This window comes from Pleurodeles waltl, chromosome 3_1, assembly GCF_031143425.1.
Source record: "Pleurodeles waltl isolate 20211129_DDA chromosome 3_1, aPleWal1.hap1.20221129, whole genome shotgun sequence".
Taxonomy (NCBI): domain Eukaryota; kingdom Metazoa; phylum Chordata; class Amphibia; order Caudata; family Salamandridae; genus Pleurodeles; species Pleurodeles waltl.
Genome location: NC_090440.1, coordinates 288,219,830 through 288,235,022, shown reverse-complemented (window position 1 = coordinate 288,235,022; position 15,193 = coordinate 288,219,830). Strand labels below are relative to the sequence as shown.

At 45.2% G+C, this 15,193-nt stretch overlaps 1 protein-coding gene across 2 annotated transcripts in view; it reads right to left on the bottom strand.

The window, feature by feature from the left end:
* Positions 1-15,193, bottom strand: part of RFX7 (regulatory factor X7) — a 361,880-nt gene that overhangs the window by 101,282 nt on the left and 245,405 nt on the right. For both annotated transcript variants that reach the window (XM_069222422.1, XM_069222423.1), the window contains exon 7: positions 13,763-13,970. In XM_069222422.1, the coding sequence (XP_069078523.1) occupies positions 13,763-13,970 (208 nt within the window). The remainder of the gene's footprint in view (positions 1-13,762; positions 13,971-15,193) is intronic.

Below are 15,193 nucleotides of genomic sequence, written 5' to 3'. Positions count from 1 at the left end.
CAAGAAAATTGCTGACATATTTGTAAAACACAGCCAACAGGCTATAATCTCTATAGGGCAGGGGGAGGGTAGGGAAGTCATCACCCACGCTCCCCCATTATCAGCGGATAAGCCTCCAAGTGATCCCAGCTACCCTATTCAGTGTATCAACCGCTTTACCCCGTTAATAAATATCTCAGACTCACAGGACGACCCTGACCCAGGCATCAGGGTGGGTGGGTCAGTAGATGTAGATGTAAATGAGCACTTAGCCCAGTCAAATGCACAGCACGTTATGCATAACAAGACTTAAAGAGGGAGGTGTCAGAACTTAAGTCTATGGTTAATTCCTTAACTGCAATAGTTAAGCAGCTAATTTCTCCAGACATAACGACCTCCATAAATCATTATTGCAACCCAATGCCAAACCATTCAGGTACCATGACGAAATCGCCCACAACGCTAGCAAACAGTTGTGCTGACCAACCTCTAGCTGATGCTAAGATCAAGAAATCCGATCAGCCCCCTCCCCCCACCCAATAGCTTAGGCGCAGGGAAAGCATTCGATGTCTGCTATCAAACTACAAAATCCACAAGCAACACTGTCCCTAAATACACTGCACAACCCATCATTGACCGACTCCAATCTACAAGGACTGTTATAATGGTCAATGTTCCCAAGCTACACCCACTGGCACAAAGAGAAGGGGGAGATTCCATCAGAAATAAGGCAATTCATTGGATTTGCCACGTAAGAGGCTGTTACTCTGTAATATGTGAGGATATAATTGATGCAGTAAGAAGGCCCGACCTAGGCACACCCTTTGACATTCTACAGTTGACATTTAGGGATAGGAGTATGGTGGACAACCTGGTGTCCCTGGACGTAAGGACAAGTGCTCCAGGGTAGTCCTGTATCCAGTTGAAATACCCTCGTCCACCTGTATACTGTAGGAATCCACTGCCCAGCAGGTAATCCATCTGCTCTTAGCGAGAACGATTGACTTAAAGCATCATCTGAACTACATGTTGAACTTCCCCCTGACTTGCATGAAACAACTGACTCTGGTCTGGCTGTAGTCCCCAATATTGCCCCCGTAAGCACTCACGTTTCGTCTCCTTACAGATTCCACCAGACCACCCGTGACCCATTGCATAGCCGTGATAACATTGTACATTCTGCCCCCGCGAATCTCACTTATTTATCCAGGAACAGATAGCAAAGCATGAGAATACCACACCTAGGACCAGGTCAGGTCCCCCAGATGGTTATCATTACTCGATACAGGATTCGCTGGACAATAGTGGGGACGACCCCTCTTCTCCTCCCAAGCAACCTCATTGGTTAAACCAAACTCTGATAACCAAACCCTCAAATATGTCAGTGGACAGGGCTGTCCATCCAACCACCGGAGTACGACTTGACTCATGGAATGTGGCAGGTCTGAGATCTATCCTCCCCCTCCCGTCCTTTATCTCCTTTATTGAGGAACACAACATATGTCTTCTTCAAGAGACATGGTCAACCGACCCACTCTTTCGAACTGGCTATTCCAACTTTTATATTCCTGCTCTGCCCAGTACCAGGGGCAGGCCCTCTGGGGGTCTAGCCATTTGGACTAGAACATCACTAAATTGGGGCTGATGCAGTTGTGATTATTTTTAAAATCTATAGCAGAGGGGCTGTTGGGGGGGGGGGGCGGTTCAGGTTTCCAAAACCCTCTGCATTGTGGAGGCATTTTTGCAAAACTGCCTCCGGCATTACAAAATTATTGTGGCAGGCGACTTTAACGTCACATTTGAACCTCTTGACTGGGATGATCTTGGGTCCACCCACGAGGAGGATCAGGTATGGCCTATCCCTGCCCTGGATATCCCGCCAATTAAAAGGTGGTCACAAGTTGCTGTTCAAGTAAAATCATTGACTATGGAATTTGGACTTAAGGCACTCAATGGCAGGACCAAATCAGACGTAAAGGGTTGTCACACGTAGAACAAAGTCAACCACTCCAGTAGAATTTATTATTGTCTAGTCGACATAAGATTATGGCCTTTAGTCATTGACATGATGGTTATTGAGAGATCTGCAAGTGACCATAACCTCTCTCAGTCCACTTGTCAGCTTTGTGCAACCACCTGTCTATGATCAACACCTCAGTTAAAGCACCAAAGGGAATAAGGCTGGTTAATAACAAACGCCACCTAAAGTGGAACCAGGTTATGGCTCGACCTACAGTCATCGACGCTGCTAACAACACCTTAAGGACACACTGACGGGCTTAGGGGTGGGCTCTGCAATATCCAACGCGGAAATAAGCTTAACTCACACCTCATTTTTTAAGGGTACTGCGGATCTCTTCTCGGCTGACATAGCCTCTGATAGTAAGAAGCTCAAGGGTAGGCATCGCTGGTTTAACAAAGAGTTCCACTCCGCAAGCAAGCATTTAACCCAAGCTATCAAATCCAAGGATGTAAATACAATTAGCTCAGCCAGAAAGTCTTACAATTCAGCTATAGACAAAGCTAAACGTGAACAAGACGACAAGTGGTGGGCTGCACTTAGTGACGATGCACAAGAGAGGTACTGCAGCACATTTTGGTCCCTGGCAGCGCGCGGCCCCGCAAACAGCGAATTGAACATTACTACTATTGCACCAAAGGACTGGGTAGACCACTTTAGTGGGTTGTACTCTTACAACCATGATAGTTCTACCTCTCGACACAAGGATACTTCCTCAAATATTATCCTAACACCCACCCCTCCAGTGTTGCAACTATTTTCCCAAGCGGATGCAGCATATTCTTTAGGTTCTCTAAAGCGTGGTAGGGCACCTGGTGCGGATGGTGTTCCAGCAGACCGATTTTTAACCGATATAGCAATCTGGTCAAGCTATGTCACCATCATAGCGAATGCAATAGCATCTGGGGCGCCAATCCCCGAGTCTTGGAAGGGGGCCATTGTTGTCCCAATTTTCAAAAAGGGAGACAGAAGCCTCCCCAGTAATTGTAGGCCAATTAGCCTAATAGACTGTGTGCAGAAAGTGTTCTGCCATTGCCTTCTGGGCAAGATTCAAAACAGGATGACGGAATGCGACATCCTTAGTCCCTCCAGGCAGGTTTTTGGAAAAAAATATCTACCATTGAGCAAGCCCTCAGGTTTCTGCTCTTATACTGGAAAACTGTTTTATTGGTAAAGGGAACCTGTATGTTGCTTTTGTGGACTTGAAATCCGCATTCGATTTAGTACCCCGTAACAAGATGTGGGAAGTTCTTTCCCTAATGGGAATCTCCAAGCACATTCTTGTATTACTAACTCGGCTCCATGAGGGTAACTATGCACGTGTCAGGTGGGACGATAGGGGGCAGCTAACTGACAGAATTCAGGTGTCAAGGGGTGTGTGTCAAGGGTGTGTCCTTGCCCACACCCTGTTCTCCCTGTACATAAATGATACCGTCCCCTCTTTACTCAGGCTGGAGACTGACGCACCATTGCTAGGCACCCAGAATATTCCGGTCTTGCTCTTTGCAGACGACACACTCTTGATATCCAAGACCCAAAGTGGATCACGTAAACTCCTTGTGTGTTTTGAGGAATTTTGCTCCACACGGGAACTTGAAATCAATGCTTCTAAAACTAAACTAATGACACTTAATCCACACAGATCATTTAGAGGAAAGTTTACTCTCGAGGAAACTGCACTTGAAAAGGTTGGCACTTTTAGTTACCTGGGCATAATGTTAACTGAAAAAATTTCTTGGAAATCACATATTGCAAAGCAAGCACTGAAGTTAAAGCAAACAGCGGGGGACTTAATAAAGGACTTCAACCTCTCATATACTAAACCAATACGCCCCGCAATCCGGATATATGAAACCAAAGCAGTAAGTTCAGCCCTCTACGGGGCTGAACTTTGGGGCTATGCCAAAGGCCTAGAAATAAAGATTTCTGACAATAATTTCTTAAGAAATCTAGTGTACCTCCCGCCAAGTACTCCACTGGTCCCCCTTTTTAAAGACCTAGGCTTGAAACGCATTGACCACAAAGCCCGCCTACGTCCCCTCTTGTATTGGCGGCGTCATTTTGCCCCACCCCAGAGCTTGCCTCCTTTACTATAGCCCTGCAGGTCATCTTAGAAGCTGACCACTCTTATAGTATCCCCTGGTTAAGACACATCAAGGGGCTACTTTACTCTCTTGGGCTTAGAGAACTCCAGGATTCCCCAACCACTACTTCCTTCCCTTCAAAAAGTGACCTTAAAAAATTGTACTGGCATATGGTAGACTCTGAAGACATGAGGGTTGCTCTTCACTCTACAATATCATGTGACTTTGCCAACCTAAAAGAGACATGCAAATATGAGGCTTTCTGGGACATAATCACGGTGCCAAGAGAAAGGAAGTTGTACTTCCAGTTCCGTATTGGCACCCTGACATTAAGACTATTTACTAGTCGCTGGTCACATGACAAAACAACCATCTGCCCAGCTTGTAAAGCACCCATTGAAAACCTCCCTCACATCCTGTTTGTCTGCCCTGCATACACTGCCTCACGCAGGAAATGGCTAGCCTCTGCTTGTAGACTGCTGAGAGTTCGCAGGTCCGACTTAACTCTCCGAATTCTTAGATCAGACACTCGCCCTATGCTAGTGATTGCTGTTGCCAAATTCCTTGGGGCAAGTTGGATTGTCAGAGGGAAATTTCTATCTGTATAATAGTTTTAGCAAGAATGTATTAACTTTTTCTGGGAATGTATTTAATTTTATTTAATTTTATTATTTTATCTAATCACATGCACCAAAAAAGTAGTGAGAATAGCAACCACAACCTACTTCTGGTGCAGGGACACTCTCTATTGCTCCATTGGCCAAGAGAGACGCAACTTCCTGGCGGAGAAGTGCCAAATGATCCTCCAGCATACAGTGGAATGAAGGAGGCATGGCTGGTGGGGCGATTTCGAAGGGGAGGAAGTAGCCCCTCTGAACGATCTGCAAAACCCACCTGTCTGTAGTGATGGATTCCCTGTGGGGCAGATAATGGCAAATCCTGCTGCGAACTGGACCAGAGTGAGGGGACAGACTAGGAGGGTTTGGTGGCTGCAGCAGGGGCAGGGGTGGACAGGGCAGACCTCTGGTTCCCTGTCCCAGGACCACATGGGATTCTGCATCCCTGGCCACGCAGAGGCTGAACAGCATGGGTGGCACGGTGGCTGGGACAGGTACGCGATAGGGAGCCCCTTCCGTCAACACGAAAGGGGCAAAAGGTGGACTGTTGGGGATGAGGGGCAATTGAAAGGCCGAGGGATTGAGCCGTAGTCTGGGAGTCCTTGAACCTCTAAAGTGCCGAGTGCGCCTTGGCTCCAAAGAGATGGGTGCCATCAAAGGGCATGTCCATAAGGGTCCTTTGGACATCACATAATAAACAAGATGTTTGTAACCAGGTGTGGTGCCTCAAGGTCACCGTCGTCGCAACCAATCTACCCAGAGAGTCGGCCGTGTCCAGCCCACATTGGATAGTGAATTTTGCTGTGTCTCTCCCATCAGTGACAGCTAGGGAGACGATAGCACGGGCCTTCTCGGGTATCTGCGGCAAGACTTGTGCGATCGTATCTCACAGAGAATGAGTATAATGGACCAAAAGGTATGCGTGTTCACTGACCGCAGCGCTAGACTGGAGGTAGAAAACATCTTCTTCCCAAATTGCTCCAGTCTTTTTGATTCCCTATCTGGGGGGTGCGGAAGGTAATGGGACAGGAATTTAGGGTTGTTCGGGGCAAGCCGATGGCAACGTGCGATTGTCCTGTTCACAGGAGCCACTGTGTTGGGTCAGGACCAAGTACCCAAAAAGACATCGGTGAGGACTTCAATGAATGGGAGAAGAGGCTCAGAGGTGGAAGCCCCTGGTTGAAGCACCTTCGTCAGGAGATTAAACCTGACCTGAACAGTAGGAAGCGCAAGGGCGAGGACCTCAGCAGCCCTAATGACCACCATAGAAAAAATAGCTTCCTCTGCTGTAGCCACGGTAGGAGGAGACAGCATGCCAGTGTCTGGAGGGGGTTCGGCAGTGCTGCAGGGGTTCGGCTTACTTGTCCCAAGGACAAAATAAACATGATAACTTGTAGCCCTTGACACCAACAGTATGTCCTGGGCGTCGGGCGAAAGGAATACCACATTCCTGACTGAGCAGGGTCACTTTACCTCGTGACTCGAGAAACTTCTTCAAAGAAAAACAACTAGCACACATCTGGACCCAAAACTAGATGGCAGGAGTATGCCGAGCATGTGTATCTATAGTCACACATGCCATCAAACACTCTGTTATAGAAAAATTTTAAGCTAGAAAAACAGACAAAAAACATAAGCAAGGAAGTAAAAGGCTAACACATTCTATGAAAAATATTTCAACCTGTGGAAGCTTGAGATTCTTAAATGGGATGACGGACATTTTTTCCCTCAATTGTCACCTTGAGGTCCTCTTGTCCACTCTATTCTTTTCCCAATTCCATTTGGCATTTAAACCAATGAGAGGTTGGTTGCTCCACCTTCTAATGTGTTTTCAAATTCAACATGCCACCTCATCTAATTACAGACCTTCAATTTTTTTGTCAGTCATTTACTCACAAAGTTAACTTGCAAATTTTCCTTTGGAATGGTCCTTGTTCCAAATAGCAATACAGTGAACAGAGAATGCTTTTGGTCTACCTAAAACAGTATTTCTTGTGCTACCAATGTATGCCAATCAGAGCTGCTGTTGTCATCACAGTAACACTGGGATCTTGCAACAGTCATTCTGAATTTTTCATTTCAGCCCATCTATGGAGTGGTCTGAAAAGCAATTTGAAACTTAATGCGTAACACTTCTGTCGAATGAAGAAGTAAGAGCCATAAACATTTACTGTTGTTTTATTACAGCGATACCTCTTTGGCTGCCTCTTTTTCCTATAGCAATCTTACTGTCTCCTTTTCACGAGTAAATGTGGTGTGCTTTGCCCAGACTGCTTTCTGTGGTACCACTTTTGATGTGTTGCTGAACTGAAACATATATTAGTTTGTGTTGCACTTACTTAAGCATGTGAGCTTAAAACACGTTCTGACATTAAGGATGCAAAATGACCAACAACTGCTAATCTGTTGCAACACGTTTATGAAAGAATCTACTCATACTTCATGTCCGCAGAGGAGACGTAGTACATGTAAAGACAACAAGTAATGGCAAAACCAATAGGGCTGGCCTTGGCAAATTAGTGCAACAAAATTCAACAAATATAAATAACAAGAAAGTTGGTCACTGTGTAAGCATTGTAGCATATGCTTACAATATAAAGTTAAATAAAAACGAGCAATGCGTCTAATTTTAATACATTATGGGTGCTTCCTAGCAAGCAGTTTCATCGAGAAAAGCAGAGATACTCTTTGTTGATGTAATGCATGCCACACGGTTTGGGAGGGGGAGAGGGGGGGGCTTTGAATAAATAAATAATATATATATATGGAAAATGTCACTTACCCAGTGTACATCTGTTCGTGGCATGAGACGCTGCAGATTCACATGCTGTGCATTATCCTGCCATCTAGTGTTGGGCTCGGAGTGTTACAAGTTGTTTTTCTTCGAAGAAGTCTTTTCGAGTCACGAGATTGAGGGACTCCTCCCCTTTCGGCTCCATTGCGCATGGGCGTCGACTCCATCTTAGATTGTTTTCCCCGCAGAGGGTGAGGTAGGAGTTGTGTATATAGTAACAGTGCCCATGCAATGGAGTAAGTATGTATGTACATAATGTGTTTAAAAGTGATATACATTTACAAATGTACAAGTTTATTTCTATCAACTTATAACGGCTACAGGCTCCCGGAGAGGTGGGAGGGCACATGTGAATCTGCAGCGTCTCATGCCACGAACAGATGTACACTGGGTAAGTGACATTTTCCGTTCGATGGCATGTGTAGCTGCAGATACACATGCTGTGCATAGACTAGTAAGCAGTTATCTCCCCAAAAGCGGTGGTTTAGCCTGTAGGAGTTGAAGTTGTCTGAAATAATGTCCGTAATACTGCCTGTCCTACTGTTGCCTATTGTGTTGTTAACACATCCACACAGTAATGTTTAGTGAATGTATGAGGCGTAGACCATGTGGCTGCCTTACAGATTTCTGTCATGGGTATATTTCCTAGAAAGGCCATTGTGGCTCCTTTCTTTCTAGTGGAGTGTGCCTTTGGAGTAATAGGCAGGTCTCTTTTAGCTTTTTCATAGCATGTTTGAATACACTTAACTATCCATCTGGCAATGCCTTGTTTGGATATTGGATTTCCTGCATGAGGTTTTTGAAAAGCTACAAACAATTGTTTTGTTTTGCGAAATTGTTTGGTTCTATCAATGTAATACATTAGTGCCCTTTTGATGTCTAATGTATGTAATGCTCTTTCAGCTACAGAGTCTGGTCGTGGAAAAAATACTGGGAGTTCCACAGTTTGATTTAAGTGGAATGGTGATATAACTTTTGGTAAAAAGTTTGGATTTGTGCGTAGAACCACTTTATGTTTGTGTATTTGTATAAAGGGTTCTTGTATGGTAAATGCTTGTATTTCACTTACTCTTATGAGAGATGTGATAGCTATTAGGAAGGCCACTTTCCATGTTAAGTATTGGATCCCACAAGAGTGCATGAGTTCAAATGGTGGACCCATGAGTCGTGTTAATACACTATTGAGATTCCATGAAGGAACTGGTGGTGTTCTTGGGGGAATGATTCTTTTTAGACCCTCCATAAATGCTTTTATGACTGGGATTCTAAAGAGTGATGTTGAATGTGTAATTTGCAGATAGGCAGAAATTGCTGTGAGATGTATTTTAATGGATGAAAAAGCTAGCTTGGATTTTTGTAAGTGTAATAAGTAGCTTACAATGTTTTTTGTTGACGCATGCAGTGGTTGAATTTGATTATTATGACAGTAATAAACAAATCTTTTCTATTTATTTGCGTAGCAATGTCTTGTAGTAGGTTTCCTAGCTTGTTTAATGACCTCCATACATTCTTGTGTAAGGTCTAGATGTCCAAATTCTAAGACTTCAGGAGCCAGATTGCTAGATTGAGCGATGCTGGATTCGGGTGTCTGATCTGTTGTTTGTGTTGAGTTAACAGATCTGGTCTGTTTGGTAGCTTGATATGAGGTACTACTGACAGGTCTAGTAGTGTTGTGTACCATGCTTGGCGAGCCCAAGTTGGTGCTACCAGTATTAGTTTGAGTTTGTTTTGACTCAATTTGTTTACTAGATACGGAAGGAGTGGGAGAGGGGGAGGGGGAAAAGCGTAAGCAAATATCCCTGGCCAACTCATCCATAACGCATTGCCCTTGGAGTAAGGGTGTGGGTACCTGGATGCGAAGTTTTGGCATTTTGTGTTTTCTTTTGTTGCGAATAGGTCTATTTGCGGTGTTCCCCAGTTTTGAAAGTAGGTTTGCAGTATCTGGGGATTAAGTTCCCATTCGTGTATCTGTTGGTGATCTCGACTGAGATTGTCGGCCAACTGGTTTTGAATTCCTGGGATGTATTGTGCTATTAGGCGAATGTGATTGTGATTCGCCCAATGCCAAATCTTCTGTGCTAAGAGACACAGCTGTGATGAGTGTGTCCCTCCCTGTTTGTTTAGGTAATACATTGTTGTCATGTTGTCTGTTTTGACAAGAATGTGTTTGTGGGCTATTAACGGTTGAAATGCTTTCAATACTAGAAACACTGCTAGTAGTTCTAGTTGATTTATATGAAGTTGTCTTTGTTGAGTGTCCCATTGTCCCTGGATGCTGTGTTGGTTGAGGTGTGCTCCCCACCCTACCATGGAAGCATCTGTTGTGATCACGTATTGAGGCACTGGGTCCTGGAAAGGCCGCCCTTGGTTTTAATTTATAGGATTCCACCATTGATGCGAGGAGTGTGTTTGGCGGTCTATCAACACTAGATCTTGAAGTTGACCCTGTGCTTGTGTCCATTGTGTCGCTAGACACTGTTGTAAGGGCCGCATGTGTAACCTTGCATTTGGGACAATGGCTATGCATGAAGACATCATGCCTAGAAGTTTTATCACAAACCTTACTTGATACTGTTGATTTGGGTGCATGCTTTGTACTACGTTTTGGAATGCTTGTACTCTTTGTGGACTTGGAGTGGCAATCCCTTTTAGTGTGTTGATTGTTGCTCCTAAGTATTGTTGTATTTGACATGGTTGTAAGTGTGATTTTAGGTAGTTTATTGAGAACCCTAGCTTGTGAAGGGTTTCTATGACGTATTTTGTGTGTTGAAGACACTGTTTCTGAGTGCTGGTTTTTATTAACCAATCGTCTAGGTACGGGAATACGTGTATCATTGTCTTCTGATATGTGCAGCTACTACTGCAAGGCATTTTGTAAATACCCTTGGTGCTGTTGTTATCCCGAATGGTAACACTTTGAATTGGTAGTGTACTCCTTGGATTACAAACCTTAAGTATTTCCTGTGGGAAGGATGAATGGGTATATGGAAGTAAGCATCCTTGAGGTTTAATGTTGACATGTAGTCTTGTTGTTTGAGCAAGGGAATCACGTCTTGAAGTGTTACCAGGTGAAAGTGATCTGATTTGATGTAAAGGTTTAGTGTTCTGAGATCTAAGATGGGTCTCAGTGTTTTGTCCTTTTTTGGTATTAGAAAATACAGGGAATAAACACCTGTTCCTTTCTGATGGTTGGGCACTAGTTCTATTGCCTCTTTTTGTAATAACGCTTGGACTTCTAGTTGTAATAGATCCAAGTGCTGTTTGGACATGTTGTGTGCTTTTGGAGGCACATTTGGTGGTAAATATAGGAATTCTATGCAATAACCATGTTGGATAATGGCTAGAACCCACGAGTCCGTAGTTATGTCTTCCCAATTTTTGTAATAATTTGTGAGTCTCCCCCCCACTGGTGTTATGTGTTGGGGATTTGTGACATTGGAGTCACTGTTTTGTTTGTGGGGTTTTTGGGCTTTGGAATTTCCCTCTTGTTTTAGGAAACTGTCCCCCCCTATATTGATCCCGAAAACGTCCTCTTTGGTATTGGCCCTGGTATGTGGGTCTGGCCTGTGAGGTTAAAGGTTCTGTGCTTTGGGCTCGAAACCCCCCTCTAAAGTGTGGCTTCCTAAAGGTGCCTCTGCTCTGTGGGGAGTAAAGCGCGCCCATGGCTTTGCCCGTGTCCGTGTCTTTCTTTAGCTTTTCTATAGCTGTATCCACCTCCGGCCCAAACAACTGTTGTCCATTAAAAGGCATATTAAGCACAGCTTGCTGGATCTCTGGCTTAAATCCGGAGGTGCGTAGCCATGCGTGTCTCCGAATAGTGACTGCTGTGTTCACTGTTCTGGCGGCTGTGTCCGCTGCATCCATAGCCAATCGTATCTGGTTGTTTGAGATACTTTGGCTTTCTTCCACCACTTGTTGTGCACGCTTTTGAAACTCTTTGGGAAGATATTCAATGAAATGCTGCATTTCGTCCCAATGAGCCCTGTCATATCTTGCCAATAAAGCTTGGGAATTGGCAATACGCCATTGATTGGCTGCTTGTGTTGCAACCCTTTTTCCTGCAGCATCAAACTTTCGACTTTCTTTGTCGGGTGGTGGTGTATCCCCAGAAGTCTGTGAGTTTGCCCTGTTCCGAGCTGCCCCTACTACCACCGAGTCAGGTGTTAGTCGTTGCGTGATGTAGACAGGGTCCGTTAGGGGGAGGCTTTTATTTCTTCTCCACCCTAGGTGTGACGGCTCTGCCTTTGACGGGCTCTTGAAACACCTGTTTCGCGTGTTTTAACATACCTGGTAACATAGGCAGACTCTGGTATTGGCTATGTGTTGATGACAGGGTATTGAATAAAAAGTCATCCTCTATAGGTTCAACATTGTGAAAAGTAGCTGCTCTGGACACCACCTGCATGTAAGCAGTACTGTCTTCTGGTGGTGATGGTCTTGCCGGGTAGCAATCCGGACCATTGTCAGATACTGGTGCATCATATAGATCCCATGCATCTGGGTCATCCTGACTCATCCCTGTATGCGTTGGTGATTGCATCATTGGGGGTGTTGCAATTGGTGACAGTTGTGGTGAGTGCTGTGGCGATGGCTGTGGCGAAAAACGTGGTGGAGTTTTTTCTTTAGCCACTTTTGCTTTTGGCTGTTTTTCTGTCTCTTGGAAAGCAAATTTCCGTTTCATTTTAATTGGGGGAAGAATTCTTATTTTCCCTGTGTCCTTCTGAATATGGATCCTTCTTTGTGTATAGTCTGGCTCTCCCATCTCTAATTCTTGTCCAAATGTATGGCCTTGTAGCTGTGATGAAAGGCCTTGTTCTTCGGCTCAGAGGCTGGGTGTTTCGGCACCGGAATCTTTTCCGCAGTCTTTTTCGGCTCCGAAGCCACCTTTTTCGGTTTCGGGGTGCCGATATCTCGGTGCCGAGTTTGGTCGGAGCCAGTATCTCGTGCCAAGTATACTCTGTGCCGGTATCTCGACCGGAGTCGGATGTCTTCGACACGTGTGTGCCCTTTTTCGGTGCCGATGGTTGGTCACTGTGCTTACGGGTTAAGCCATGGCCTGCCGGCGGTGGCATCCCCTGGGCTTTCATTATCTTTGTTTGAGTTTTGGCCGGGGCAGTTTTACTCACGGTTTGTTGCCTCACCGGCTGCTCACTTTCGACCTCGTCCGAGTCCGAATCAGGAATGGAGAAAGTCTCCTCTTCTTCGACGTCGTGGTGTCCTGCCGGCGTCGACGCCATTTGAAGCCTTCGAGCTCTCCGGTCCCGTAGCGTCTTCTTCGACCGAAATGCCCGACAGGCCTCGCAGGTATCCTCTTTGTGTTCGGGGGACAAACACAAATTACAGACCAAATGCTGGTCTGTATAAGGATACTTATTGTGGCATTTGGGGCAGAAGCGGAATGGGGTCCGTTCCATGAGCCTTGGAGCTGAAAGCGGTCGGGCCGACCAGGCCCCGCCGGGGAGTAGAAACCCTGAAGGGCTACCGGAGCTCTTCTTTCTTCGGTGTCGATCTGATATTACTAACCCGATACCGAACGCAAACAATACCGTCAAATTTTCAGAGATTTATCTAACTTTCCGAACCGAAACACGGAGCGAAGAGGAATACGTCCGAACCCGATGGCGGAAAGAAAACAATCTAAGATGGAGTCGACGCCCATGCGCAATGGAGCCAAAAGGGGAGGAGTCCCTCGATCTCCTGACTCGAAAAGACTTCTTCGAAGAAAAACAACTTGTAACACTCCGAGCCCAACACTAGATGGCAGGATAATGCACAGCATGTGTATCTGCAGCTACACATGCCATCGAACATATATATATATATATATATATATATATATACACACAATTTGCCACTAATCACAGGATTTTGCGCTTTAGCTGGGACTGGATCTTGGTTCCCCAGTTGTAAAGTCAGCACAAGTCTAGACGTTAGGCCACATCTCCCTGTGCCAGAATTTAAACCCACAGCGATGACTAAAAAATATATAAAAGGTATACACAATGAAAAGAAAAATACCGCCGGCGCACCTATCCTGGCACTGACGTGCATTTCTTTTTAGGAACATGTGCTTGTGATCAGGGGAAAATAACATGCCATCCGTAATACACGTCACACATAGGCTCAGGACTCATCAAATTGCTTTCTTTCAAAGTCACACTAACGTTTTATTTTAATCACAAACAACGTTTTAATCGCAGTAAGAAACATAAATAACACAGAAAATGGCATGTACACCAGTCACAGGCGAGCAATAATGAAGGATTACCTCCTGGAACCCCAGACATCACAGTAAGCGCTGCCATCGATTTTGTACCAATGTAATGGCTTTTCACAAGGTATCGGCCTAATTCCAAAACAGAATCAAACTGCTGGCTTAAAACTTTCTGGGCCCACTCGCACACAAGTCGACATGCAGCAGAAACAACTTCCTCGTCGGCACTCTGAAGTTGTGCTGAAGACTCCATGCCATCCAACTAAAAGAGAAGAAAATACCTGCTCAGATGACAACAGAAGAAATGTACAAGTGTCAAAATCATTTTAAAAAAATGGGCATCTCATAAACCTACTCAAAGTGCCTGTGACCTTCCACGGGATCAATCAGGTGAACTGCACAAACACGGGATGGGGGGTTGTAACTGCACCCTGTTTACCGTCAAAGTTTGGGGCGCTGCCTAGTGGTTTTGGTGCGCAAGCACCCTTCAGCCTGGGATCAAATAGGCGAATAGTAAACCTCAAATCACTTACGGCTTGTTTCTCCTGGGCACAGCGAGGCTTACACGATGGCGTGTTCATCCATTAATCATTAATTTGTAACAAGTTAATCACAAATGAGAAGGCCCATTAGTACATCATTTAATCTTTCCTTTTTTATTATTCGTTTATCGTCATCTTCAGTAACTAATGCCTTACCTGGTAGAGACAATATCTAGTTGCAGATTCCTTGGCTTAGAATTTCTCCCGCAGTCAGTATGGATCTGGAGATTTTTCTCACGCAGCACCCCTGCACTGTTAGGTGGCCTCAATCGGCTCGAGTCAGATATGACATCACCTCGGTGCTCCTATGTCAGTTTCTTTTTAAGACTTTCCATGCCAGAAGCACAGAGCCATGAAGAACACTGACCACTGGTGCATCGTCAAAACCAGGGCCCTGAAAGGGAGTCCCTAGAAATCAGATCGCAGAGTGAGGAGGACGAGTGGGTCGGTAAGGAATCTGCAACTAGATATTGTCTCTCTCAGCCAAGGTGTTACTGAAGGTAGGTAACTTGTCCATCCGATAGAGACATCTAGTTGCAGATTCCTTACCGTAGAATAGATACCCACGGGTTTCCAAGCAATACTATCTCCGGAGGTGCGTATGCGAACTAAGATCATTCTATAAAGTCCTGCAGGATGAAACTGGCAAAGTGTCCATCCCTACAGACCTGACAGTCCAGGCAGTAGTGTTTGCTAAAGGTGTGCAGAGATGCCAATGCTACCATCCAGTCTCCTGGCTCCAGGGCAGATGGAACCCTAGCATTTTGAACTTCTCCTCTCTGAGGAAGAAATTGAGGGACCGAAGGTCTAGGATAGGATGCAGGCCCTTGTCCTCTTTGGGTACCAAAAATTAGCGGGAATAACAACCATGACCTACTTCTGGCACAGGGACCCTCTGTATGGCTCCCTTGGCCAACAGAGGCGTAACCTCCTCATGGATAGG